Genomic DNA, 26,935 nt, shown 5'->3' with positions numbered 1-26,935 from the left:
AATTTGTGCTTTATTCAAGAGAAAATTTTGAAATTTCTACACACTAAGATTAATGAAACAATTTTTTTTTATACAAAATATTTCCCATAAAATAGATTTAAGTAATGATACTTTTTAATCTCTAGGCAGAGTCATGTACAGGGATAGCATGCTTATGAATGTCAATAGCACACTGTATTTTATGGGGGGAAATGGAGGGCAAAGGTCATTAATAATTTCATACTAATAAATAGCAAAATCTCTTTTACAACTGGCTTTAAAACATAACATTTAAGGCTGGCTTTATGACATCTAGGAACTTGAAACATTTACAAGGCACAAGAAAAGCTCCCTAGTTGTTAAGTTTTAACCAACTTGTAAGAACTGATTTTAGTGCTTCCCAATAAAACTAGAGTTCCCCAATGATAAATCTAAAAGAGAAAAAATAAACTGCAGACACAGAATTAAACACTTCCCTTTAACTGGATTAGTTCTGCTCTACAATCAAGATTTTCTTTTTGCCTTGAGAATGTTAACAACTTGATGTTCTAACTTTGTATAAACACTGAAAGGAAAGAGTAAACTGCAGAATAAGATTAAAGTAGAACTCATCAGGACAAATGCTCTGACAGCTTCAGCACAATGATATCCAAAATTGGTGGTGATGAGCAAGAGAAAAAGAAGGCCATTTCTCTCTTACTTAATCCTCAGTACTTAATTAGTTTGCAATGGTATGCAACATAAATCAGAGATTTCCAAGCTGTTGCCCTTTAGGAAATAGAATCCAGAACCCATGTTTTGCCTACCAAACCAGCTTATTAAATTTGAGCAAAGCAGAATCCTTGAAATAGTGACTGAAATAGATTTCTCCAAATTTGATCATTTCCCACAAACCCGATCATTGTTATGTACTTCAAAATAGAGTTTAACAGACTACAAATCTAGGAGGTTCCACTTTGGTGTTAACCAGAATGTCCAAAGTTTATTTAGCTTCTTTTCATTAGCACTGAGTTTTATAAAATACATTAAAAATTTTTATAAGCAGTTTTTGTCAGTGCCAAGTTCAGAACAGTAGTACAGAAAGGTTAAGAGCTATATAGTCAGAGCATCCAGCTGTATTCCACCCTCAACAGCTTCCTTCTAGAGCCAAACAGAAAAGGGAGGATGAAATGTTTGTTTGTTTGTTTTCCCAAACTACCCACAGAAGACCAAGTCTAGTTTGAGGAGTAGGTGGCAGATAAAGAGGCTATTTGGGGATAAAGCTTCCAAGCAAACTTGGGGTCTGGCCTGGATGCTTCCAAGTTTGCACTTGGCCTCTTATGCAGACATCTCTCTTAGAACATCATCTACTCGTGATTTCCCATATAACAAATGGCAAAGAATTTAGTAATGATGTCATAATGGGTAGTCTACTATGAAATAAGGAAGTACAGAAGGGCTGGAAAACTCAGTTCTAAACTCAGTTTTGCTAATGATTCTTTAGAATTCTTGAAAGACAAATACATTAAAGATATTTAGACATTTTGCAAAATGGAGATAAGAATGGTGATGTTCCTTCATTATGGAGAACTCTGTAACAGTGTTTCATAAACCATAAGGAACAAAAATAATTTTGCCGGAGGAAATAATTGATTATTTTTTTAAATACCTTTTTTGCAAGGCAAAGTGCAGTATGTGTTGAGTTTTGTCACCCATGTGACAGGACATTAAAGTATAAATCTTTGGAATCTCTTAATGAAAAAAAATTTTGACTTGGAACCAATCCTATGATTAAAGAGCAAATTCAGAAAATACCATAAATCACTATCAGCTTTTGATACCTTTTATCTATAAATGTTTGCAGTCATCCTTTGTAAACAGTAGAATCACCAATTAAAAATATATATTCAGTAACTTTATGCATGTACAATATAAACACATTGTCTGAAAAGAAGCTTTATTTGTGTTTCAGTTGTGTTTTATATATATATTTACTTAATAGATAGAATGAGCTCTTTAATGATCTTGGATATGAATGCATCATCCCTTCCGGTATTGTTTTAAACAAACTACTTAGGGAACCATTTTAGATCCATGTGTGTTTTTTTAATTGATTAGAGATAGACTAAAGAAAATGTGACATATGAAAGTAATGGGATATTACTTCATGATAAGAAATGACAAATATGAGGATTTGAGAGAAACTTGGAAACACTTATATGAACTGATTCACAGTGAAATAAACAGAACTTTGAGAACAACATGCACAATTACTAAAGTAATGTAAATAAAGAAAATACTCAAAGCCTGTAGGCTCTCAAGTTACTTGTAATGACTAATCTGGAACCTGAAGAGCAAATGATAAAATGTACTTCCTTCCTCTTGGTAAAAAAGATGGGAGACTATAGGCACAGAATATTTTCAGGCTAGTTTGTATTATTCAACGTTTTTTGCTTTGTCATAGGTGGGATGACAAGGGGGATATTGGGAAATAACTGGGTTATAAAAGACAAAAGGCTACATTAAAAATTTTAAAACATATCACTGATAATTTTAATGAAGAAATATAGTCATTGGTTCCAAAATATTAAATTTTAAAGTTACAAAAATGCATTTTGTTAATAAACTCTGATATAAATATCTTTTCTCAGATTTAACTGGTATTTCACAATCATTTTTTAAAATTACATTTCTAAACAGGTTATTATGGATACATGAGATACTATCATGATAATGATTTTTTTAAATTACTTTTTAAAACTGCACAAAGTATACAAGTTGAAGATCATAGTCTGTTTCCTTTTCTGCAAGAGTAATTATTCTAGTAACTTCTTAGCATCTACCTTACAAATCACCATTTTAAAATTTAGGTCATAAACTAGTATCAATCTGTTTAAATAAGGGAAAAAAATGAGACAATGCACTTTGACCATCTTGTATACCTATGGATTAAATGCATAAACAGGAGGTTTCTGTAATTATTGTTTTGACATAAAAATGAATTTAGAAGAGTCTAACTCAGATTTGAAAAAGTATGAAATATATTAACATTTCAGACAAAAATGTTTTAAAAACATAATTCTACTTATATATTAACATACAAAAGGCACTCTATGGCAGATAAGTAAAAATGTACATATGTAACTACTTGTCAAAGTCTTTTGGCAACTTTTGAAGGATCCTTGAAAGGTGATTTCTTTGTGGCAATTTTTTTTAACATTGGTAAAAACTTATAAATTCCTTCTAAAGTCCTGATGTCATATTCCCCACTCCCATCCCCCCAAAGTCAACAAGACTGTAAAAATGATTTTTACTTAAACAGCTGAACAAGATGAAGAGACTGGAATCTGCATGGGTAGCATCTGGATCTTATTTCTTGCTATTTGTTAACTCTGAAATATATTTAAAACAAAATTAAAGATATAATAGGATTTGGGGGGACAAGGTATGTCTTGAAAAAGATACAACCAAATGGAATGTTTCTGCTACAAATGTAAAATCAGCAGCTGATTAAAAATGACACATTTTAAAAACATGAATAATTTGGTTATGAAAATACTTAACTGCAAGTAGCATGTTTTGCAATTATTGGCAACAGCTTTGGCTGTTTTGTTTTATATACAATGATAAATGAGCAGATCATTACTAAAACTGAAATTTACTTTTAGGGTCATAAGTATATTTCAAACAAGGAAACAGGTTGATTTCAACAATCTTTAAGGTCCTTTCTTGTAGCAAATTCTAGGATTCTTTGACTTTTGTGAACTGTGTGGCCATCACAGCCGTGTGACTTCATTAACAAATTTGTGTGTTCATGCATGCATATGTGTGTGTATGTACATGTGTATGATATGGGTATATACTCAGACTGGTCCATAATATGCTACTCTTTTTTTTTTTTTTCTGCTTTCTCTATTCACTTGTATTTAAAGGTATACATTTCTTCTTGCAATTTCTTTTTTTTTCTTTTATATTAGGTGAATCAGCACTGCTGGATAGAGCAATTTGTGGAGGAAATAATAATAGCTAACATTTATATAGCACTTTATAATTTGCAAAGTGCTTTACACACACACACACACACACACACACACACAACATCTCATTTGATCCTCACAACACCCCTGTGAGGTAGGTGCTGTTGCTATCTCCATTTTACAGGAGATTGAAAAGTCAAGTAACTTGCTCTCAGTGTCACACAGATAATAGATGAACTCAGATTTCCATAACTCTAAACCCGGCACTATCTTCACCATGCCACCTAGTTGCCTCCATAAATAATTAACAAGGATTCTTTGCTTGGGATTAAATCCTTGTTCTGCCACTCACCCACTAGCTGTGCGACCTCGAGTAAGTATCAATTCTTTGAGTCTCAGAATCGATAATTTCTTAGGCTGCTTCTAGTTTTAAAGTTTTATGATCCTGTAGTCTACTTATAAATTTTTTGTTATTTCTAAATAGCTTAAATTGCCTTGGAAGTTTTATCAACAAGTAAACAAGACTATATAAAAAGGCATGGTAGCACCATTCTTACTGTTGTAAAAATCGAACAAGGTGTAGAGACTAGACCCACTGGGGCAGGAATTAGGATATCAAAGATTAGGAGTTGATTCTAACACTTACTATTACATGTGTGGCTGTGGGCAAGTCCTTCTCAAGCCTTCAGATTTCTTATCTATAAAATAAAAGGTCAGGATTCTAGCTCAAATAGAATATCAAATTTATAGACCCTTTGACTATACAAAATAATTCAATAAAAGAAAAACTCAGAAGAATGGTGATGGGAAATGTGCTAATAAACCTCCCTAAGGTTCTCCTGTCTTGTAAGTGAGAGTGGGGAGTAGCCATTCACCCTTCTGTCAACATACCTATCTCTGTGAATGTAGTAGTATCCACAGCTTCTCCCGTTTCTTCTTCTTTTGTTTCAGACCCCTTACTTACTATCTCACTGTGCGTCTCAGTTTCCACCCTTTCTCCCGTCTCACCTGGAAACAGTAACCATAGAGATCATGATAGGACACCATTATCCAACATTAGCTGATGACCGAGTAGCTTGTGGTCTGACAGAGCTTATTCTTTCAGTCTCAAGAATGAGGATGGGGTGGGGTGGGTAAATTAGCAGGGAGAGGGAAGAAAGATTGTGAACAGAACACAAACTTTAGTCTTGTTCTACCCTGATGAAGTGTCCAATGGCAAATCAATTCCCTATAAACTTAGGACATAGAATTAAGGCTAAAAAATTGACAGCAGAATATAGATAAACAGGTAGAAAATCCTATATAAATATTAAGAAATAAAAAATAATTAAAATTTTGATATTCATAAAAGATGACACTGTGAAACTGAAACATATTGGCAAAATGGTAATCTGCCCCCTCAACTTTTTGTTGCTCTCTGAGAAGAAAATTATTCTCTTCTTATTAAGCACAGATATGCAATATGGAATCAAATAAGACTTACTTCTTGAATAATAGTAGAGTAGTTTTTTTTGAAGACCCAAACATTCTAGAGTCAAAATAAAATATTAGTTGCATTCACACAGAGGGCCTCTTCTCTATTCCTGTCCTAACAGGTAGGGAGGCAGTAGTTGTGACTTTTCTAATGTCAAGCCATTTCTTTATTCCCCCACCCATAACAATTTTTTTCCTCTCAATTGTCTACTTATATGTAAGTTATGATCAAAGATAAACCTGAAAAGCATCAGAATTCTATACATTATTTATTTGCTTCTCTGGTTTAAATATGATGGACACAGATTGTGTTTTAGAAAAATTTCACCAAAAACTATACTTAATCATCCAATCAAGATGATGGAATAGAAGTTCTAATAAGGAAAAGTAGTTTTGGTTCAAAACACATCCACTCCCATTTACCTAAAAGGTGGTTGGGGTGACTATGTTATAGCCTGGACACTTGGATGTGACTCTCCAGATGGCTATCCTTATAGGATTTAGGGTTTAAACAACCATTACCTTCAATTGCTTGGTTCTCTTCATTCATGTTAATTTCCCTGGCTACTTCCATGACTGGCTTCATGTTTTCCTGTGGCCCTTCATCTATTATGGGAGGTTGAGTTCCTCCAACTGTTTCTACCAACAGAATCTTTTCCACTCTTTCAGGAAGTTCAGTGCCTCTATCTGCTCTGGAATGGTCATTCTTTCCAGGAGCTCTGAGAGACTGAATCTCTCCCATGATTTCTGGGAATTCATTATCTTCAACTATTCCCTGAAGATTGTTCTTTTCACCTGTTACCAGAGTCATCTTCTTCACTACCCCGGAAGGTTTGGTCTCTCCAGGTGTTCCCTCATGCTTAGTCTCCTCCATCATTCCTGAAGGTTTGGTCCCTCCAGGTATTCCCTCATGCTCAGTCTCTTCCATCATTCCCAAAGGTTTGGTCTCTCCAGGTGTTCCCTCACGCTCAGTCTCTTCCATCATTCCCAAAGGTTTGGTCTCTCCAGGTGTTCCCTCACGCTCAGTCTCTACCATCATTCCCAAAGGTTTGGTCTCTCCAGGTGTTCCCTCACGCTCAGTCTCTTCCATCATTCCCGAAGGTTTGGTCTCTCCAGGTGTTCCCTCACGCTCAGTCTCTTCCATCATTCCCGAAGGTTTGGTCTCTCCAGGTGTTTCCTCACGCTCAGTCTCTTCCAACATTTCCGAAGGTTTGGTCACTCCAGGTGTTTCCTCATGCTCAGTTTCTTCCATCATTCCCAAAGGTTTGATTTCTCCAGCTATTCCCTCAGACTCTGTGTGTGTTCCCAAAGGTTCCATCTTTCCACCTGCTTCCTCATGCTCAGTTACTTTACGTGTGCCTGAAGGTTTGGTCTCTCCAGCTGTTCCCTCATACTCAGCCTCTTCCAGTATTCCTGAAGTTTTGGTCTCTCCAGCTGTTCCCACATAATTATTCTCCTCCAATATTTCTGCCCTTCTATCAGTATTTATATGCTGAATATCTTCCACAATTTCTTGAGGTTCTGTCTCTTCAGATGTTACCAAATGCTTAACCTCCTCCATTGTTCTTTGGGGATCAGCCTCTTCAGTCATTTCTAGATGCTGACTATGTTCTGTTTCTGTAGGTTCTACTTCTCTAGCTGTTTTCAGTGACTTAATCTCCTTTACAATTCCAAATATCTCAAGCTCAACAAATTTTCCTATAGGTTGAGTACTTTTCTCAATTTCCCTGTCATTCTTTTCATCTGTTGCTGGAAGTTCATTTTTTCCAGCAGATATGGGTGGCACAGACTCCTTAGGTGCCTCTGGATTCTTAGTTTTTTCTGTTGATTTCAGATATTCTGTTTGAACTCTTTCCTCGGAGCTTGGAGATCCTGCTTTCTCAGGGTATCCCTCTTCACAGGTAGAACTAGCACCATCAGCTGCAAATGGAATCATAAGCCTGGGATCCCCTGCTAGAAGGATATTGGTTGGTCCTCTTTTATCATTGGCATCGACTTTTCCTTCTGTTGTACACTGTTTGGTTTTGTCAAGACAAATTTCATTTTCATATGGGCTTGAAGAGTTTCCATCCGAAGTTGCTTTGGATCATTTATTTCACATGAAAAAGAAAACAAATTATTATTATTATTAATCTAATACTATAGAAAAGCAAATTGGGATTACAAGGAGTACTTAATTCAAATTAATTAAATTGCAGGTAAATCATTTCTAGGACAACCAATTTATGTCTATTTCCTCAAATGTCCTCTGCATCACACTTAACTTTATTATCCTAAATTTAGGGTTTCTTCATACCTGTCTGTTAATCTCCCTCCACCTCCTCCCACCCCTACAACATTCTTTCTCATGACTCTTGCTCTACTTTTGTCATTTGGTACATTTTTCTTATTCTTTCCTTCTGCAGGTTTTTTCTACTGTTTCTTTAGGAATAGAATAGGATTTCACAAAGAATCTCTAGAAGAAATTCTTAGAAACTCTTTTTTCTTTTGTGAGAGGTCCTCAGTGGCCAAAAATACCATCAAACACGAAGCTGGAAAACCTTTCAGGAGCAGAGAATAAATGAAGTGGGTACACAATTCTGAAAGGAAGGGAAGAAAAGTCATTACTTCTCCATCATTTCCACCAGTTGCTTTATCTTAGGGATCAGAAATCATGTCTTCAAAAAGTCTTTGAAACTTTTCAATTTTGGAACTCCCAAACTGAGGCCCTTGCTGTCATTAATAAGTACTTGCCTGTAGTCTACTCACTATATTAAACATGCTAGAGACACACTTTATTCCTCCACCATCTTTATACGAGCCATGCTACTATTACTATAGTATCCTCAAATCAATAATGCTATTACTATTGGAAACAATATATCAGTTTATTCTATTGTGGGCTCCACTCATCATCTCATCTTTGTAATTTTCCACAACAAAATATCCCTCCTTGGCTACCACTTACCAATTATGGTATTTCCTCTATGTATGGTATTTCCTCTTGTTGAAGACAGGGATTGTTTTGGATCCCCAACCTTAGCAGTTCATAATATGTAATAAAAAATATTTTTTTGTTGTCTATTCATTTATACTTAGCTTCCCATGGGACTGTATGATGTGCAGGATGATAGGAGAAAAAACTGAATTAAGATTCAAGAATGCTTGATTTTATTCCTAGATTATGCTACTAAATAGTTGTATAATTAGTTACTAAACCCTTACTAAATTCCATTCATTTTCCTCATCGGTAAAACAGGAATCATAATACCCATCACCACACACATATTCAAAGTTTAATGATTTTATAAGAGTGGAAGTTTAAGTATTTGGGAAGGAATAGAATGAGATATATAACTCCTGGGGAAAATTATGGTTCCTCTCTTTTTCAGACCCTTTAACATCTCTCTTAGCTAGCCCCAATATTTTGCTTTTCTTCTGGGAATCATGAATTGCATCTCCATAATACACATCCTGCTTGGAGCTTTTTGTCCACAATTTCAAGTATAAGTGAGAAATGAGGTTTTAGCAAATTTCAAACTTTCATTTGTTTGAAAGAATGGATAAAAATAAATCCACAAAAACTACAGGACAAGGCAAATTGTATTAGACTAATGGAACACTACTGTTCTATAAGAAATGACAAGCAGGACGATTTCAGGAAAACCTGGAAAGACTTACATGAATTGATGCTGAGTTATGTGAACATAATCAGAAGATTGTACACAGTAACAGCAAGAATGTACAATGAACAACTGTTTAAGACTTAACTATTCTCTGCAAGACAAGTCCAAAGGAATCATGAAAAAAGTGCTATCTGCCTCTAGAGAAAGAATTGATGGAGTCTGAATATCGATTGAAGCATTCTTTCTTTCTTTTTCTTCCTTCCTTTCTTTCCTTCCTTCCTTCCTTCCTTCCTTCCTTCCTTCCTTCCTTCCTTCCTTCCTTCCTTCCTTCCTTCCTTCCTTCCTTCCTTCTTTTCTTCCTTCCTTCCTTCTATCCTTCCTTCCTTCTTCTCTTCCTTCCTTCCAACTGTCTCTCTCTCTCACCAAGTTTTCTTCCACAAAATGACTCATATGGAAATATGTTTTACATGATTATACATATATATAAAACCTATATCAGATTGCTTAATATCTCAAAGAGAGAGGAAGGGAAAGAGAGAAAGTTTGGAACTCAAAATTTTAAAAAATTGTTTAAAAATTGTTTTTACATGTATTGGGGAAAGAATAAAATAATATTAAAACAAATTAGTCTAAAAATAAAATTAAAATATATGACCATAGCCTCAACCAGAGGATTCTTAACCAGCATTCATGAACTTAAAAAAAAATTGGATAAACTGTATTTCAGTATAATTGGCTTCCTTTTTAATTATCTATATTTTATTTTATGCATTTAAAAACATTCTGAGAAGGGGTCCCATAGGATTAATCAGACAGACAAATGGGTCTATGATACCAAAAAAGGTAAGAATCTCTATTCTTCATAGTATATATTCATCATAGTATAGGCATATGACATGCTCAAAAATGATAGAAATTAAATTCAAGGTCTTGCTTTAAAAAAAAAATCAGGTCAGAGTGCAAGTTTAGGAGCAAAGATAGAGCAAAAGTTTCTCTAAAACATCCAGTCTAAAGGCTAAAAAAAAGGGTAATCTGATTAAGCATCAAATTATCAGCAATGGAGGAAATGAATAAAGTAGTTTCATGGGTTTGTGAAGAAATTCATTCTGACAGGAAAATAAGACTCAGATCTCTCACAAAGGATTTACAGGGGTTTGGTTTTTTAAAGTGCCTTGGGGAATTAACAAGGAAATGAGTTTAAATGAGCCCTGTCAAATTATATTTTCTAGTCAAATGTTTACTACAATGATGAATACTGTCAGCAAAAAAGAGACAATATTCATCATCAACTTCAGAACACATAAATTATTTAAAGCAGCAGTTCCACAGTTGAAAAATGAGTGAACATATTAATTAATATTAAAATGAGTGAACATATTAATACCATCAAAAGATAACCCTAAAATCATATATTTTGCAAAAGTTTGTGATATATCAGGAGATTACAAAACAGGAGATTAGGGAGCAGGAACATTCACTGTCTGCTTGCCACTCTTTATGGTGCTCCTCTTATGGACAGCTAGTCCTCTACTGACGTCTAGAAGCCATCATTTTCCCTCTTTTCTATGATTTCCTGTCTGGAGAAAAAAATGGGTTTCTTCTCTCCCCTCTTTCCCTAAAGCAGCACACTACAATTCAAGATGTTTTAAAAGGGATTTACTGTGTAACTCTATAAAGAAAAAAGAGGGAAGAGATAATACTAGCTCACATACAAAAGGGTACAATAGCTTTTCCTCTAAAAGGTGCCAGTGAGCAAGACTTGTGATCTTGGAGTCATATTTGGCTATGGCCTCTCCCTCACTCCTCATATCCGAACAGTTGCCAAGTTCTACTATTGCTACTTCCACATGATCTCTCCCCTACCCAGCTCCTCCTTCACTTCTACAGATTAGTTAACCCTCATCACCTACTGCCTGGACTTCTAGTAAAGTCTAACTCCTCCATGCCTCCATTTTATCCATCCTCTGATTTTCATATTCTCTCTCTCTCTCTCTCTCTCTCTCTCTCTCTCTCTCTCTCTCTCTCTCTCTCCCCTCCTCCCTCTGTCCTCCTTCCCCTCCTTCCCTCCCCCCCCTCTCAACACCTATGTAATGCCAGTCTTACCGACATAGTGAAATGGATACTAGTTAAGTTAGAAGACATTCAAACCAAAACCCAGTAATGTTAATAAAAAACAGGGCTCATTATCCCAAGGCAGGTATAGAAACATTTCTTCTAATGACCAACAGGATAATTTCAGAAAGGCCTGGAGAGACTTACATGAACTGATGCTGAGTGAAATGAGCAGGGCCAGGAGATCATTATATACTTCAACAATATCATATGATGATCAATTCTGATGGACTTGGCCATCCTCAGCAACAAGATGAACCAAATCAGTTCCAATGGAGCAGTAATGAACTGAACCAGCTACGCCCAGTGAAAGAACTCTGGGAGATGACTAAAAACCATTAAATTGAATTCCCAATCCCTATATTTTTGCCCACCTGCATTTTGGATTTCCTTCACAGGCTAATTGTACAATATTTCAGAGTCCGATTCTTTTTGTACAGCAAAATAACGGTTTGGTCATGTATATTTATTGTGTATCTAATTTATATTTTAATATATTTAACATTTACTGGTCATCCTGCCATCTGGGGGAGGGAGTGGGAGGAAGGAGGGGAAAAACTGGAACAAGAGGTTTGGCAATTGTCAATGCTGTAAAGTTACCCATACATATAACCTGTAAATAAAAGGCTGTTAAAATTTAAAAAAAAAAAAAAAGAAACATTTCTTCTCCAATAAGAGGAAGAGAATTGCTAGACGTCCTCAGAACATATAGTAAATTAAAATTTTATAGAAATACACAGCTCACATAACAAAGCAAAAACAAGTATGGGCCAATGGATTTGTCATAGTAAATAGCCAAGATTCAAGAATGGAATCCAAAGGTATTTTATAGGCAATATTCACATGAACTCTACCAAAAGTATGTCAATCAAAAAGTGTTGAATAAATGAATCATATAGATTTGTTTAAAGAAAGAAAAATTATGATAATGATTTAGGATCAGATCATTATAACTAGAAAAATTAACTTTAATTATTGTCTGGCTAATTAACCAATGTGAATGAATTATTCAGGAAAAATTGGAAATTGTGCAAGATGTCATTGAAAGTTACAGAAATTTGGCATCTATCAGATACCTAGGAAGGCATGATCACTAATCTAGAATTATGTATGGTAAACTTGTCTTCCCCTTTAAATTAACAGAAAACACATCTCAGAAGTGAAAATTAAAACATGAAAAATGGTGAAAATTCAACAAATTGTAGTGGAACTAGAAGGAAAGGACTATCATTTCATTAATCATTTCCATAGCACTTAGCAAAGTGCCTGGTATATATTAGTTATGTAATAAATGGTAATTGGATTGAAATGATTAACCCATTTTTTTTGATGAGTATACCATTCAGATGCCTTCTGCCACTCTCTTTTTTTACTCCTCTCTCATATGAAGAAATGACCTTTTTCTTCCAAAGCAAACTGGTCTACTTGCACAAAAGATCCCATTCAATCCAATAGATTGCTTTCTTTATCACTCCCTCTTAATTCTCCCTACCTTCTTAATTCTAGTGCCTTGCCTCAGTTGATTAATTTCGATTTATCCTGTCTTTAGCATCTCTGTGCATAGGTTTTTGCACAGTTTCTCTCCCATTAGATGACTTCCTTCAGGACAGGGACTGTCTATTGTTTCTTTGTATTTATGTATGTATGTCATGACATTCTTACTGATATAGTGAAACAGAATTAGAAGACATTCAAACCAAAATTCCAGTAATGTTAATAAAACACAGGGCTCATTATCCCAAGGCAGGTACAGAAACATTTCTTTTTTTGCATATAGAAGGCACTCAGTAAATGCTTATTAACTGACCAACTCATTCCTTCTTTAAAATTCAAACATGGATTCTTGTGCCACAAACACCAGTCTGTATTTGTGTACAGCCTTTCTCTCTAGGATGTACATTTGAAGGTTTAGAGTCAGCATAAATGGTAGAATTTCTGCCATAATCTTGCTCTATTTACAAAAGAAATGTTCTCATGTGGAAGGTGTTTTAAGTTTTGTATTCAATCCTTTTTGTTGTGTAATGTTTATCAAGTACAATATTTCCAAATCCAAAACTATTTCTTAAAGAGTGAAAGAAAGGAGGGAAAGGAGTTTGTTTTATTTCCCCTCATGTCACATTCCACCTAAATCATACAATATCTGTGGGTAGGAGGCCTGCCTAATCTATTCTACTCTTTTTATCCCTTTAGATTGTACAGCAAATCTATCCTACCATGCACACATTTGCTGTGACAGCTGAACTAACAAAACTGGCGTTGTACACCCTGATGTGATAGACATACAAAGAAACAAAACACTAGGCAACACCACTGAGGGATTATAATCATAAACAAACACACCTGGGAACACATTATGGTAAGAGAACATGGAAACATGGTTTATTGCCCAAAGTAGAAATAGCAAACTTCTACTAGTTATGGAGCTCAGGTCAATGTCTTCAAACCTGTGAGCCATTTGTGTGTGTGTGTGTGTGTATCCATTCATATTCCTATTAAAGAATAAGACAAAGGGAGCAGCAGATAAAGAAAAGGAAAGGTTAGAAGAATGATTATAAAGTGACAAGACTGACTTTTTTTTCCCTAAACAAACATATCAGAATTTTCATATCCCAATGAGTGTCTACCACAAAGAGTCACCTGAAGAAGCCATACCCTTATTTCATCAATGCTGCCAATGAACAAATTATTTTTGAAACTTCTCTTGTGAATTTCCTTCAAGGCCAGTTTGTAAGTTTTTCATATGATAGTAGATAGTAGATGAGTCATGCAAGAAAACCCGTTTCATTGTTTTATAATTACTGCCGTCAAACTAGAGCCCTGAGTTCAGGAAAAAGTCAGGGTCAGAGGTATGAGATTTGCTGGGAACCAAATAGAAAGTATCAACATTGAACAAAGAATTGTACAGAAGAAAGAGAGCAGATTTTTGCTTATAAACCATTTTCTTATCTCTGACATGGGAACATTCTATCACTTGGTGGGGCCAAACCATACTGTGTATCTTTCTCATACAAGCCTTTCTTCCTTTAGGGAAAAAAAGAGATTGAGGAGGGAGGGGGGAGAAATGCAATGGGGAAATTATTTAAACTTAGAGCTCTCTTTAGGTTTTTCCTTTGACCCATAAGAGGAGTTCAGGAATAGGACAGAAGGGAGACCAAAGGGACAGCTTTGAACATGGCCTTCACAGTTAGATCTTCATGTTAGGAAACAGGGACACTTACATCAAAGTCGTACCTATTAGTAAATCTGAAAGTGTTTCTGTGTGTATACTCCAGTGACCCAGGGGTGAGGGAGGAAAGTGTCACCTCAGTAAACAAAGGGAAAAATAATCACTCTTTATTGCCTTTTCTTCGTTTTTAAAAAACAAAAATGTCACAGTGAAGTTTTACTAACTACTTTATTGACTAGATTTATCTCTATGTAACTTTAGACCACTTCCCAAAATCAAATCTCTGATCTCAGGCCTGAAATAATGACACTTCACTTTTGAGGATGATCAAAAGACCCATCATGTTCTGGAGACAATTCCAAAGGCTCATAGATGGAAAGGCCCTCAGAGGCCAATCCTCTCATTTAACAACTGAAAAAATTGAGTTCTGGGGATGACAAAGGTCACATGGGCAGTATCAGGGGCACTATTTGAATTCAAGTCCTCTGACTTCAAAGTCTATGCTCCTTTATTGTATACAGAATTCCATAAATATTTAAGCTTCAAATAAAATGAATAGGTGCTTAAGGTGGCTCCTTTGAAGGGAACAAAACTCATTTGGATATTCAAGTTCTGATGTAGATATGTGTGTTTATACACCAGAATATGCGTGTATATATACAGATATGTGTATTTACACAATCGTATGTATTATACATATATACACACACATCCCAGATACTATTTATGAAGAACCTAGTACAGTATCTGGCAAATATAGGTGCTTAATAAATGCTTGTTTCCTTTCCAACTGGTCATACACAAACACACACACGTTGTAAACATACATATAACATATTAGTGTATAAATATACATTGTGTACATATGCATATATCCACACATATACATGTTTATATATTCACATAAATTTTTTTAATGTATTTTAAAATTATAGATTATGTATATAGGTATATTTTAAATCTCATTACTTCATAGCCATGCCTATACTCCTAAATCCCAATATCTCAATTTTGATCCACTAAATGCGGTATCCTAGTTTTGTGAATTTTAAATTCCTTTGTGGGGGGTAGAGGGAGTATAACCTCAGGGGATGAAGTTCTAGATTTTTGAACCTGAGGCTGTAAAACATTAACATGAAAGTCAAACTTAACATAGGAACTGAAAACTTTTGGCAACCTTACTAAGAGAATAATGATTTTCATTTGGTTACATGACAGTGTAAGAACAAAGATTCATTGTTCTACATCCCCCCTTCTTTGTCCATCAGTAGAAGCATCTGCTGACCACTCTGTTCAAGCTGGTCTGGGCAGACTGGCTTCTTCTTGAGCCAGCATCCTCTCTTTAACTTATTCTGGTCTTCCCTTCCTAATAAATACATTCTCACATTTCTACTATTCCAACTATCCAAATTCATATTCTTTTGTGATTTACAATTCTAAGAGGAATAGAAAGAAGTGCAGTGTTTAGAGCATTAGACTTGGGTCCCAATGTGACCTTACACATTTGACTACAATGTAACTGCAAGCAAGATACTTAACACCTATTTGACTTAGCTTCCTTGTCTATAAAATAGAATCATAATAGCATCCATTTCCCAGGGCTGTTGTGAAGATTTGTAAAGCATGAAGCACAATGAATGGCAGATAGTAGCACCTTATGCTTGCTTATTTTCTTCCTTCCCAACTGGTTAATAGTAATAATAATTGCCATTTAGATAATTCTTTTAGATTTGAAAAGCAACATTAATCACATTTATTTAGTTCCCTACAAATGTAAGACACTTTATAGTAATCGATTGATAATTAATCTATCAATAAACCTTTAAGTGCCTACTTAGTGTACTAAGACTTCATAAATATTTCACTTTATATCCATCATCTCATTTGATCCTCACAAATATTCTTTATTTTACAGATGAGAAAATTAAAAGAGCCAGAGAGATTGAATGATAGAGAGATGGACAGGGGATTTCAGGCTGAGATTTGAAATCAGAGCTTTCTTATATTCAAATCCAGTGCTACTTCCGCTATCCCATGCTGCTATAGTCCTCCAAAGTCTCATTTTTATCCTTTCTTCAATTCAATCTCCAAACTTCCAATAAGATTTTGCAAATCTTAAAGGAATATATACAAGATTGTTATTATTCTCCTTTTGCTGAAAGTAGTGGATATATTTACATTTTAGTGACCCATTGTTTTTACAAGTCATTTTGAGGCAGACCTTCCATAGAGGAAGAAGATCCTGGGATCACAGAATCCTAGAGTTTAGAGGGTCATGAATTTCAAGCTGGAAGAAACTTCACAGGCTGCATCTGAGCCAATATCTTAATTTTACAGATGAGAAAATGCTTTACACGCTTGCTAGCTGTGTGACTCTGGGAAAGTCACTCAAGTGCTGTCTGCCCTCAGTTTCCTTATTTGTAAAATGGGCTAAGATAGCACCTATCTCCCAGGGTTGTTAGGAAATTAAGTGAAACTTTTGTAAAGTGCATGCAAACCTTAAAATGTTATATAAATGCTAGCTGTTATTATTATTATTAGAAAACATTAATCCCTAGGAAAGTTCAGTGCTTTGCCCAAGGTTACACAGAAGTGGGGATTTGAATTCAGATCCTCTGACTCTGGAACTACTGTTGTTTTCACTGCACTATGCATGGTACTTAGAAATAGTGGCCAAATAGTGATATATTGCAAAGAAGGACAATTAAATCATATGCTTATCTGAAATATAATAAAGATGAGAAAATTCCAATATAGAGAGAAAATAAAAGAATTTGGGTTCTCTTTTAAAGCTCATTTTTAAGGAAATTTCCCTGGTATAATATCATGGACTGAACACTGGACTTAGTGTCAGAGGACATGAATTAGAATCTTGGCCCTGTTATTTATCATTCATGTCTATGATCAAATCCTTTTTGGCCTCAGTTTTCTCATATGTTAAATAAGGGGATTGCATTAAATCATCCTTTGGAGGCCTTTCTAGACCTTCTTCTGGATCAGGAGTTCTTATTTTGGGAACCATGAATTTGTTTTTATTTATTTATTATTCTGGGAACCATGAATTTATTTTATTTGTTTTGATAACTCCATTTCAAGATAATGGGTTTCCTTTGCAATACTATGCCTTTTATTTCATGCATTCATGCACTCTTCTCAGATGGGGTTCTATAAACTTTGCCAGATTTTCAAAGAGGTCTAGGACACACAAAAAAGAACCCCGATTTAGATCTTCAGAGCCTTTAAGCTCATCTCAACTTATTATCTTACCTCTGTGCTAAGAATGATAGACAGAGCTGGAAAGAACCTGAGAAGTCACTTACTGACTAAGTCTAGTCCAACTCCTTCAGGGAACTAAGGCCCAATTTAAACATGCCAAGACAGGGATGGGATTCTAACCCAAATTCTCTGAATTCCTTCAGCATCAGCTTATCCTTGGGGTGGTAGAAGAGTGCTATATTTGAAGTTAATTATTATTATTCTAGAATAAGGATCAATTTATTAGAACCAACCATGACTGAAAAATGTTAAGTAATGTAGAATTTGGGGGAACCCCAAAATTTGTAAAAAAAATCCATTTAATGTCCTATTTTTATTATTGGCAAGATGTATTATTGACAACAATGCCATAAGACAAACTTTGGTTTTATGTAAAATTTGGATAATTGTTTTTACATAGTGCTTTTTTTATTCTAGTGAATACTTCCTCACAACAGAATTATAATAAGTAGTATTATTGCAATGTTTTTTGGTTTCTTTGTTTTCCTTCAACCTTTCTAAAAATTTGTGATTACAATGGTGTGAAACCTCTCTTCATGAATGCAGATTGCATCTCTTCTATGCCTTGATAGATCAATTGCTATGGTAAAAGTAAAATCATCACCTAATGGCTAACCTCTCAGGCATGGATAAGCTTCTCTGCAGTTAGCCAAGTCAGTCTTTGGACAATATCCATTTAGTCCATCATCCAGGTGGTATATGAAAACTTTCCAGCTCAGTAAATCCAACCAGAGCTTCTACTTCACTGGCCATTTTCAAGATGAGGAAATCAAAGTTGCAGGAAATTATTTTCCAATGGTCCATTTTAAAGATGGAGAAGTTGATTCTCTATAGAGACTAACTGACTTACTTTCTGATAATTATTGAGTGTTAGATATAGGTTTTAATCCAGGGCTAAAGACCAACTCCAGAACTTTTTCTTTGTACCATATTTCCTCTCTTTAACATGTCTCAGTTTGACTCAGTGATTAAAGTTAGGTAAGAAATGAGGCAGAAACAGCCTCTTGTGTCTTGATCTATATCTTGCCACTGGACCCAGATGGCTCTGGAAGAGAAAGTAAGGCTGGTGATTTTGCACAGTGTACCCTCATTTAAATCCATTTCCCTTACATGTCATATCATCACCATCCTAATGTCATGGTCCTCCTCCAGAATAAAAAACAAACAACAACAATGACCATAACTTCCTCTCCATGAAGAAAAATTATTTCTAAGAAAAGTGATGAAATTCTTGCAGAGTACACTATTTCACAGGATAGAGGAAAGAGTACTGCATGATTCCAATAAATGTTACTCTTATCATTTTTGTATTTGTATTCCCAACACCTAGCAAAGTACTTGGCATACAGAACATATTTAATAAATACTTGTTGATTGATTAGGGTCAGGCACCAGTTCTGCCATTAACTAGCTGTGTGACCTCATTGAGCAAGTTCTTTGATCTCAAAAGGCCTTAGTTTCTTCAATTTTAAAATTGAGGTAAATTGAACTAGATGACTTCTAAAGTCCCTTTATCTGATCCCTTGAATAGATATTCTCTGATCCTTTCAGCTGATTCTATGGTGTAGTCAGAAACAATGGGGGGAAAAAAAAGCTTGATTGCTGCTCAGTGTAAGTAAAAGAGATCATGCAGACTTGTAGTCATCTGAAGTAGGGTGTATATATTCTAAATGGGAATGCTAAACTAAATGCTATGGCTAAAATATAATACAAAGAAAAATTCTGCCTTTTTAAAATTATTAAAGCATGGGTAAAGCATTCTAGGACACATAGAATTAATGTCAGGGATTTTAGGGCACACAGTAAAATTTTAACCAAATTTAAGCTTTATATAAGTCATAGGTAAAAATAAAAAATATCCTGGATGTAAAGGATAAAAATCTATTAGAAACTCAATCAGAGTCCTGGTTATATTCCTGTTGTAATGGTTGAAAAAAGAATAATTTAGTGAAGAATTATCTTTCTGTGAAGATACTGAACAAGGGCTGCCTCTTATAATCTACAAAACACAATTTACATACACTTATGTAATTCAAGCCCATTCAGGCAATGTTGACAAGAAAAGCGAGAAATACTGAAGGTTAAAATAAACAAGTCAGTCTGGCTGATTATCAAAATGTAAACATGAGTCTACTTAAACTTGCTAAAAGTCCTTCTCTGTTTGCAGACAACTGCCCCAGTTCTTAAGCTGTGACATTTTTTTTTTTTTTTGGTCTTTTCTTATTTAAACTTGGTACTGAACAAATACCAAAAGGAAAAAAAAATAGCATTTTCATATGCACAGAATAGAGAAATGGTAATTGTCGGTGAATCCCCACACCTTTATTGTCTTTACAATCTTTCTTAAAAAAAAAAAAAAGATTTATTATAAATCCAACATGCGATTTTCAAAATTCTCTTGCTTGTTTGTCATTCCTTTCCTTTCTTTTCTGTTCGTTTTCTTTTAGTGAGCTGTGACATTTTGAAAAGAAGAAAAGGCCCTTTGGAGAGGCAAGAGTGCCTGTAACAGTATAAGACGGAGTGAAGTATTGTTTTAAAATGTTTAATAAATGCTTGTGGAGTTGGATCGATTTTTTTCCTGAATGTTAACCTTTTTTATCCCAAATGCAATTTAAATTGCCTTTGGCTAAATTGAAATTTATGAAGTCTATGGAAACTTTTCACAGTGTCTTGAATACAATAAATGCTTGTTGGATTGAGTGGATTAATTATTTCAATATATATTAATGTAAAAATACCATACAAGGCCTGGAGATACAGAGGGGAAAAAATGGTATTCCCTGTAATCAAAGTATTTATAATCCAATGAGTTTTTGGTATGTTAACTCTTTAATGTATCATGCATACATTAAGTGCATAATGTATGCATTTTTGTATTATAGTTATCTAGATTGCCCTTATCCCTTTACTACACTGAAAGCTCCATGAAAACAAGAAATGTGTATTATTTAAATTATAAATGTGTATTATCTAAATTATCTACTCTTAGCATAGTGCTTTGCACACAGGGGTAATTGGTAAGTTATTAAATGGATAAACTAATATATATATATACACAAATACTTCTAATAATATATAGGAGACAGTCAATGAAGAAAGAAGGACTCCTTCCATCTTGGTGGGAAGGATAAAGAGCAGAAGTTGGGGCAGGAAGAGAAGGGACAAGGCACTTTAATAGCTTACATTTGGAATGGAGATAGTGTTGTATGAAATCATAGAGTGCTAAATAGTTAATTTTAACTGGAATTTTGAGTATGTGAGCATCATTGTGAGATGAAGCTATAACAGTAGAATGAAGTTAGATTACAGAAGGTCTTGAATGCCAGTCTTAAAAGTTTATATTTTATTCCGTAAACAATGGAGAAACCTCTAAAGATTTTTGATCAGGGAGTAATGTGATTGGAATCACAGGGCATTGGCTATAAAAGAGAGATTCTTAATCTTTTTTGGGGACGGATATCATGGGCTTCTTTAGTCTGGTGAAGCCTATGAATCCCTTTTCAGAATGTTTATAATTGAAGAAAAGATATAGCATCCAAAAGAAACAAATTATACTGAAATATTGACAAAATCTTTTTTTAAAATTCATAGACCTTCTGAAATCTATCCATGGATCTACTCTTAAGAATTACTTCTGCAAAAATACTTTGCATTTGCAACTTGTGTTTACAACAAGAAGTTAAGTCTCAGTCTGGATAATTATTCTTCTAATAAGAAAGTGTGCAATATCCTGTAGGTTCCTATAGGGAGAAAACTGAATTTCCATGTCCCATTCTAACACTCTATTTGAATAGCTGCTGCTAGAGGTTTCTATGGCTGATTTGAAAAAAATATAGAGAAGTGACATCATCTATAACTGGTCACATCTATTTAATAAAGGAATCCATAAATGAAGGAAGGATGATATATATAAAATAATTCTTCTCCTGAGGGAAGGGAGGAAAAAGGAGAAAGCATGATAGGCATTTTATCAACATAATTAACCTGCAGGTCTAAACTATCCAAATCTTCTGAAGGAAGGAGAGAAAATAAAGTTCACTATACCCCAAATGAAGATTAACATCTATTCAATAAAAGTTTTCAAGAATGAGCCAATTTCTACAATATTATTAACAGTTATTTATAAACTAGAAGGCAATACATAATAAATTACTATACAAAATATTCATCAAATTTATTCTCTTAAAATATTCATGAGAATAATGTACAAATTGAAGTCACTCTCAATGAAAATAAATCAAATCAGTAAACATTTTTAAAGCATCTAATATGTGCTGAAAACATAAGAAAAATAACAAAAGATGATACTTAATACTTTATAGTTTGAAAAAACCTTTTCTGTATGTCATCTCATCTGAGTCATGAAGTCAGCCCTGTGTGGCAGCCAGTAGAGGTATTCTTACTTCATTTTACAGATGAGTAAACTGAGGCTCAAAATGGTTAAGTGAATGTCCAAGGGCCATTTAGCTAGTCAGAGGAAGAATTTGAACCCAGATCTACCTTACTTCAAATCTAGCACTCTTTACATTGCTCTATGTAGACTTCCGGTGAAGAACAAAGAGGGTCTAAAATTAAGGGATTTGATTCTTACTACTGTCCCTTAAATATAATACTGAATCTCTTGCTTGTGTTCTTTCAAGACTCATTTCACATCCCACCTACTTAGGAAGAAGCCCTGTCATCCCATCCCCTTAATATCTTTCCTTCTGAGATTACCTTCCATCTATCTTTTTGGTTTAGATCTAGTTACTTACATGTTGTTCCCCATCACCCCCAAATGTAGTATTCTAAAGGGCAAGGATTATTTCTGCCTTTCTTTTATCTTCAGTTTTCACTAGTGCCCTAGTACGTAGTTAGTGCTAAACAAATGTTGCCTGCAGACTAACAAAGGCTACCCTCTTTTTATGACCATTAGAAAGGAGTGAATAGGTGACCAGGAAGTCTTTTTGAAGAAATTCCCATCAAATAGTCCAAATCTCAGTAAAGCAGGAACTTAAATCATCAGGTATAAAGGAAATAAGAAAAATGGGATGAGGCTGAGGGCTTCAGAAAAGAAGGTAGTGAATGAGATACTCAGTGGAAAAGAGAATGTATAAAAGAAGAACTACCAAGCAGAAATGAGACTCAGGTATTCTTCAGTTATAAAATGGGGGTGAATAGATTAGGAACACATCATTTTTGGTCCTTTATATCCCAGACCTAAAAGAACGCTTTGTACTTGGCAAGATTTAAGATTTTGTTGAAATGAAGTCATCTAACATACATTTATTATATAACTCTATATGAAGTTTCCAGTGACTTCATAGATCAACTAAAGGTGATTACCTTGCATTTCTGACAGAAAGAGTTGACTTTGAAGAAATTCAATCCAATCCAATAGTTCTACTGCTTGCTAGACCAATACTAAGCTCAATGAAGGTAGGGACTATATTGTATTTAATTTTTGTATCTTGTAACTTCCCCAGTATCTAATTGGTGTTCTGAAAGCGCAAAATAAGCATTTAGCAAAGTAGCAAAGTAAATAGCAGAGGAAGCACACCCATATATTTGTTGATTAATTGAAAAAAAATAGTTAATTTAATAAATATTTGTGGGATTTGAAAGGTTTTTGCCACCTCAAGAGGGAACTCTATATGGAGTTTCCTGAAGAATTCTTACTCGGTACAATACTTCAAATGTATTACATATTAATTTCTCCAAAGCATATAATTCCTTGATGGACATCCTAACCTCATGTAAATATAAATATTTATTGAATTGACATGCCATTGTTTTGATGTAAAATGTGTTCCAAATTCTACACTACAGATATTATAGCTTTAGAGCATAACCTTTCAAAACCTAGGGGCAGCTTCTATAATATTTTGTTCTACTGCAAAGGGATATATTGAGAACCTATGAAATGGGATGGGTAAAAAAATTAAATATTATTAAACAGAGTTTCGGTATTCCTTGCTTAAATTTTAATGCCTGTTTCTGTTGTTTAAATTATTTATTAGGCCTCCAAAGATCATTAAGTTGAAAAGTTGATGAATATACAGTAGTGTCAAATGTCTAATACTAACCGCCTAATGATCAGAAGCAAAATGCACACACCAACTACCCATCGCCTGATTTGATTCATGCATTACAGAATTTATAGGGACATTCTATAAACTAATCTGAAATTATTTGCCTACTTTGCTGTATTTGTTTTCCCAAATTATTTCAGAGATTTTAGAATATCTTCCGATGTAAATAAAGCATGTGAAAGCAGAATAGCAAAGGAAGCATATCCTAAATATCAAATTACGATTATACAATTTCACTGATAGGTATTGAGTAAAAGATGCTAAATATATTTAAGCCAAAATTGTATCAGTTACAGATAATTTTGCCTTATCTATCCCAACAGTATCAGCTCCCAGAAGACAATAGCTCTACTATTTATATTTTATAAATTACATGCAGCTGAATGTTCACCAGCACTCTTATGAGCTAAAGTAGTACAAAAATTATGTTCTCCATTTATAGATGAGGAAACTAAGGCTCCAAGAGTATTTGAATTTGAACATTTCAAGTTTAACAAGCTAAACTTGGCAATGGATATAGGATTAGTAACAGACCAAGGACCCAAAGCCAAGATTTTTTTACCTCCAAATCTAAGACTTTCCACCATATCAAACTTCTTATTCACAGTAACAGAAGTTACTATTCTGTAACTTCTATTTTATTCACAGTAATAGAAGTTACTATTTTGATGGCACATTTTTTAAAATTACTTCAAAATTTTGTTTTATTATGTTTATTCATAAAGCAAAACAAGTAAATAAAGAATATTGTGTATGGAGCTTTATACAAATTATGTTCATTACTTTGTCAGGGTAAGGAAAATAATCTCAATTAACACATCTAGGCTAAGCAAAGAAGGAAAGGACTGAATTATTATTAAATCACTATTAGTAATTCTCTCTTATGATAGCTCAAAAAAAGAAATTTGTTCATTTTTACAGAAAGAAGCTATCCTATGTAATGCTTTTAAACTAAATCTAGCTTTGGAGAAGGAAAGAACTTCAAACTATAAATACATTGTTCTTTTCACTACACTCTATTAGGTAGATCAGGAAACACTTTAAAAATGAAAATATTGGTTAAGTGCATTTGCATTCTTTAAAAATATTGTCAAGTTACTGGCTTGCTTGCCACAACCATGATGAAATTAAGTTTTTATGCAAAAATTTGTCATGCAAGATTTAACTTGGAAACTAAAAAAGCTGGGAAAAGGGGGGAAAATAGTAAGTCTAAAGAGAATGCAAGACATTACTAATTATTTAAGTTTGTTTTTACCTTAATCTAATCTTTCAAATATTTTGGAATTAAAATATTCTTGGGGCTTAACTTCTAACAGTTATGATCTCAGAGATTTAACTGGGGGAGAGAGACCCTTGAATTAAAGTGGCTTGCTTAGGATCACACCTGTACTATGTGTCAGAGACAGAGCTTGAAAACCTGTCCAGGTTCCTGGTTTGAGAGCAGACAAACTCTACCCACTAACTTTGGTTGGCTCTTTAAAAACTGCATACGCAAAGTGTAATTTATGATATAGTTCTCCCTTATCACTCCTTTAAGGAAAAAAAAAAAAAGAGGAGGTTGATAGCTAATACTATTTCATGATTAACACAAATATTTTCAAATTATTTGTGATTATTTTAAAATATAGTAAAAATGAATTGTTTGCTTGCAAAGAAACCCAGATCCAGAGGGTTACAAGGAGGTGGGGAAGGGAGGAAGGTACATGCTAAGAAGAAAGAAAAGACTAAAGGAAGGAAGAAAAACCAGCAGTTTTCTCTTTCAACAGATCACCAGCTTTCAGGTGAAAAAAAAAAATCTGTCAAAGGACAAATATTTTTCCAGGTTTGGAAACAGATGTCACCAATTCCTTTCATTCAATCATCTAGACACAGCAGGGGACACAAGCTGCTCTTTCTTTAATAAGTTTCTCTCTGGACATTCCCAGAGAATGCTCATAAATTATTACTGCCCAAATTCTCTAGGTCGGGGGTCCTGGGAGGAGATGGGAGATGGAGACTCAGGTAAACCGGGGGAATGGGAAGAGAGGGACAGGCTTTAGGCTGCTCACCACTTTGCTTCAGTCCGTTGGTGACACCGGTCTTGTTCACTGGCCGGCTGCTTTCCTGATTCTGGGTCTGGGTGCTGCTGGAACACCCCATTGCCGTGAAGATGGCTGTCAGTGCCAGCTTCTGGGACTCAGGGGAAGGAGCAGAAGTCTCAGCGGAGATCCCAGGTTGAGCCCTATTCCTGGGCACGTGACCCACCCCCTACCAAGCTCTGGCTGGGACTTCTGGGGTCTAGACAATCAATGTCCAGCACGGTAGCTCTAGTGGACAAACCCTGGACAACAATGTACAGACACCTGCAGAGAAGGCTCGCTCCTCTTTGCCGCCTGTACCCACTGGGACTAGAGAGGCGGGGCGTTGTCTTGTATCCTAAGCTTTGAGAGAGGCCACCTGCAGATTTCTACTCCACTCTCTATTGGTCCGAGGAAGCGAATTAATGGGCGGGGAAGGGTGGACCGCGTGCGCGTGGCAGGGATACACAGAAGGAGCGGGCTAGTGAGAGCTGGAGTTGCTGCTAGATTAGCCTGAGGAGGAAAGAGGAATGTAAGGAGAGAAAAAGGACAGGACAGCCAGAGGAAAAGGAGGACTAGAAATGAAGGCTGGAAAGACAAAACGAAGTAGAGAAAGGATCGTAGAAGACAGAGAAGTGGTGAGGGGTGGAAAGGACTCAGCAAACAGATGGCTCGGGGTTCGAATCCCTTTCTGATGAATACTGCCTGTGTGAATGACTACGGGCAAGTCATTTAAAGAAGTCTCATCTTCATTTATGCATTGATGGACATCTAAGATCCCATGGCCTGTGACTAGTAACTCACAAAACTTTTAAGCACCTAATATGTCCCCAGGCATTGTGCTAGGTGCTAGGGAATACAAAGAAAGAATTTTCCCTTTGCATATATGTATATATATATATATATATATATATATGTGTGTGTGTGTATGTATACATACATACACACACACACACATATATATATATATATATATTACATACATACAAGATAATTTTACTGGGAAAGCACCAGCAATTGGGAGATACTAACTGAGACTCGGAGCTATCACACATTTAATAAGTGAAAGTGATCAAATCCAATCAGGACTCCAGACAGTCTTGGCAATATAGAAAAGTTACACAGATTAAAGACAGGGATGCCTGAGGAGTCAGGGAAATTGCAAGAAAGTAGATAGCCAAAGTTGCCTTAAACGCGATCTAGATATCAGAGAAGAGAGGGATCTCAGCACAATGATTTA

The 26,935-nt window shown here is 35.0% G+C and overlaps 1 protein-coding gene across 2 annotated transcripts; it reads right to left on the bottom strand.

Annotated features, from left to right (window-relative positions):
• ERICH5 (glutamate rich 5) lies at positions 1–26,083 on the bottom strand. Of its 2 annotated transcripts, XM_003762682.4 has the most exons (5): positions 25,687–26,083; positions 5,931–7,487; positions 4,827–4,943; positions 4,582–4,633; positions 1–3,350 (listed from the first exon to the last, which is right to left on the bottom strand). In XM_003762682.4, exons 1-4 carry the CDS (start codon positions 25,775–25,777, stop codon positions 4,584–4,586), a joined length of 1,815 nt encoding a protein of 604 aa, XP_003762730.2. In that variant the 5' UTR covers positions 25,778–26,083; the 3' UTR covers positions 1–3,350; positions 4,582–4,583. The 2 variants fall into 2 exon arrangements, with proteins under 2 accessions (XP_003762730.2, XP_003762729.2); XM_003762681.4 differs by lacking the exon at positions 4,582–4,633 and having other exon boundaries at positions 25,687–26,081.
• Positions 26,084–26,935: the final 852 nt, after the last annotated feature.

Source organism: Sarcophilus harrisii, chromosome 1, assembly GCF_902635505.1.
Source record: "Sarcophilus harrisii chromosome 1, mSarHar1.11, whole genome shotgun sequence".
In the NCBI taxonomy this organism is placed as follows: Eukaryota; Metazoa; Chordata; class Mammalia; order Dasyuromorphia; family Dasyuridae; genus Sarcophilus; species Sarcophilus harrisii.
The sequence above is the reverse complement of the archived record's forward strand: the minus strand, read 5'-3'. Positions and strand labels throughout refer to the sequence as shown.

Bases quoted from the DNA above. Each gene is read 5' to 3' on its own strand.
- ERICH5 (XM_003762682.4), bottom strand. From the start codon at position 25,777: ATGGGGTGTTCCAGCAGCACCCAGACCCAGAATCAGGAAAGCAGCCGG. The intron at 7,488-25,686 runs GTGAGCAGCCTA...AATGATCCAAAG, and splicing joins CAACGGACTGAAGCAAAGTG to CAACTTCGGATGGAAACTCT. The intron at 4,634-4,826 runs GTATGTTGACAG...TTTATTTTATAG, and splicing joins TACTACATTCACAGAGATAG to ATAAGAAATCTGAAGGCTTG.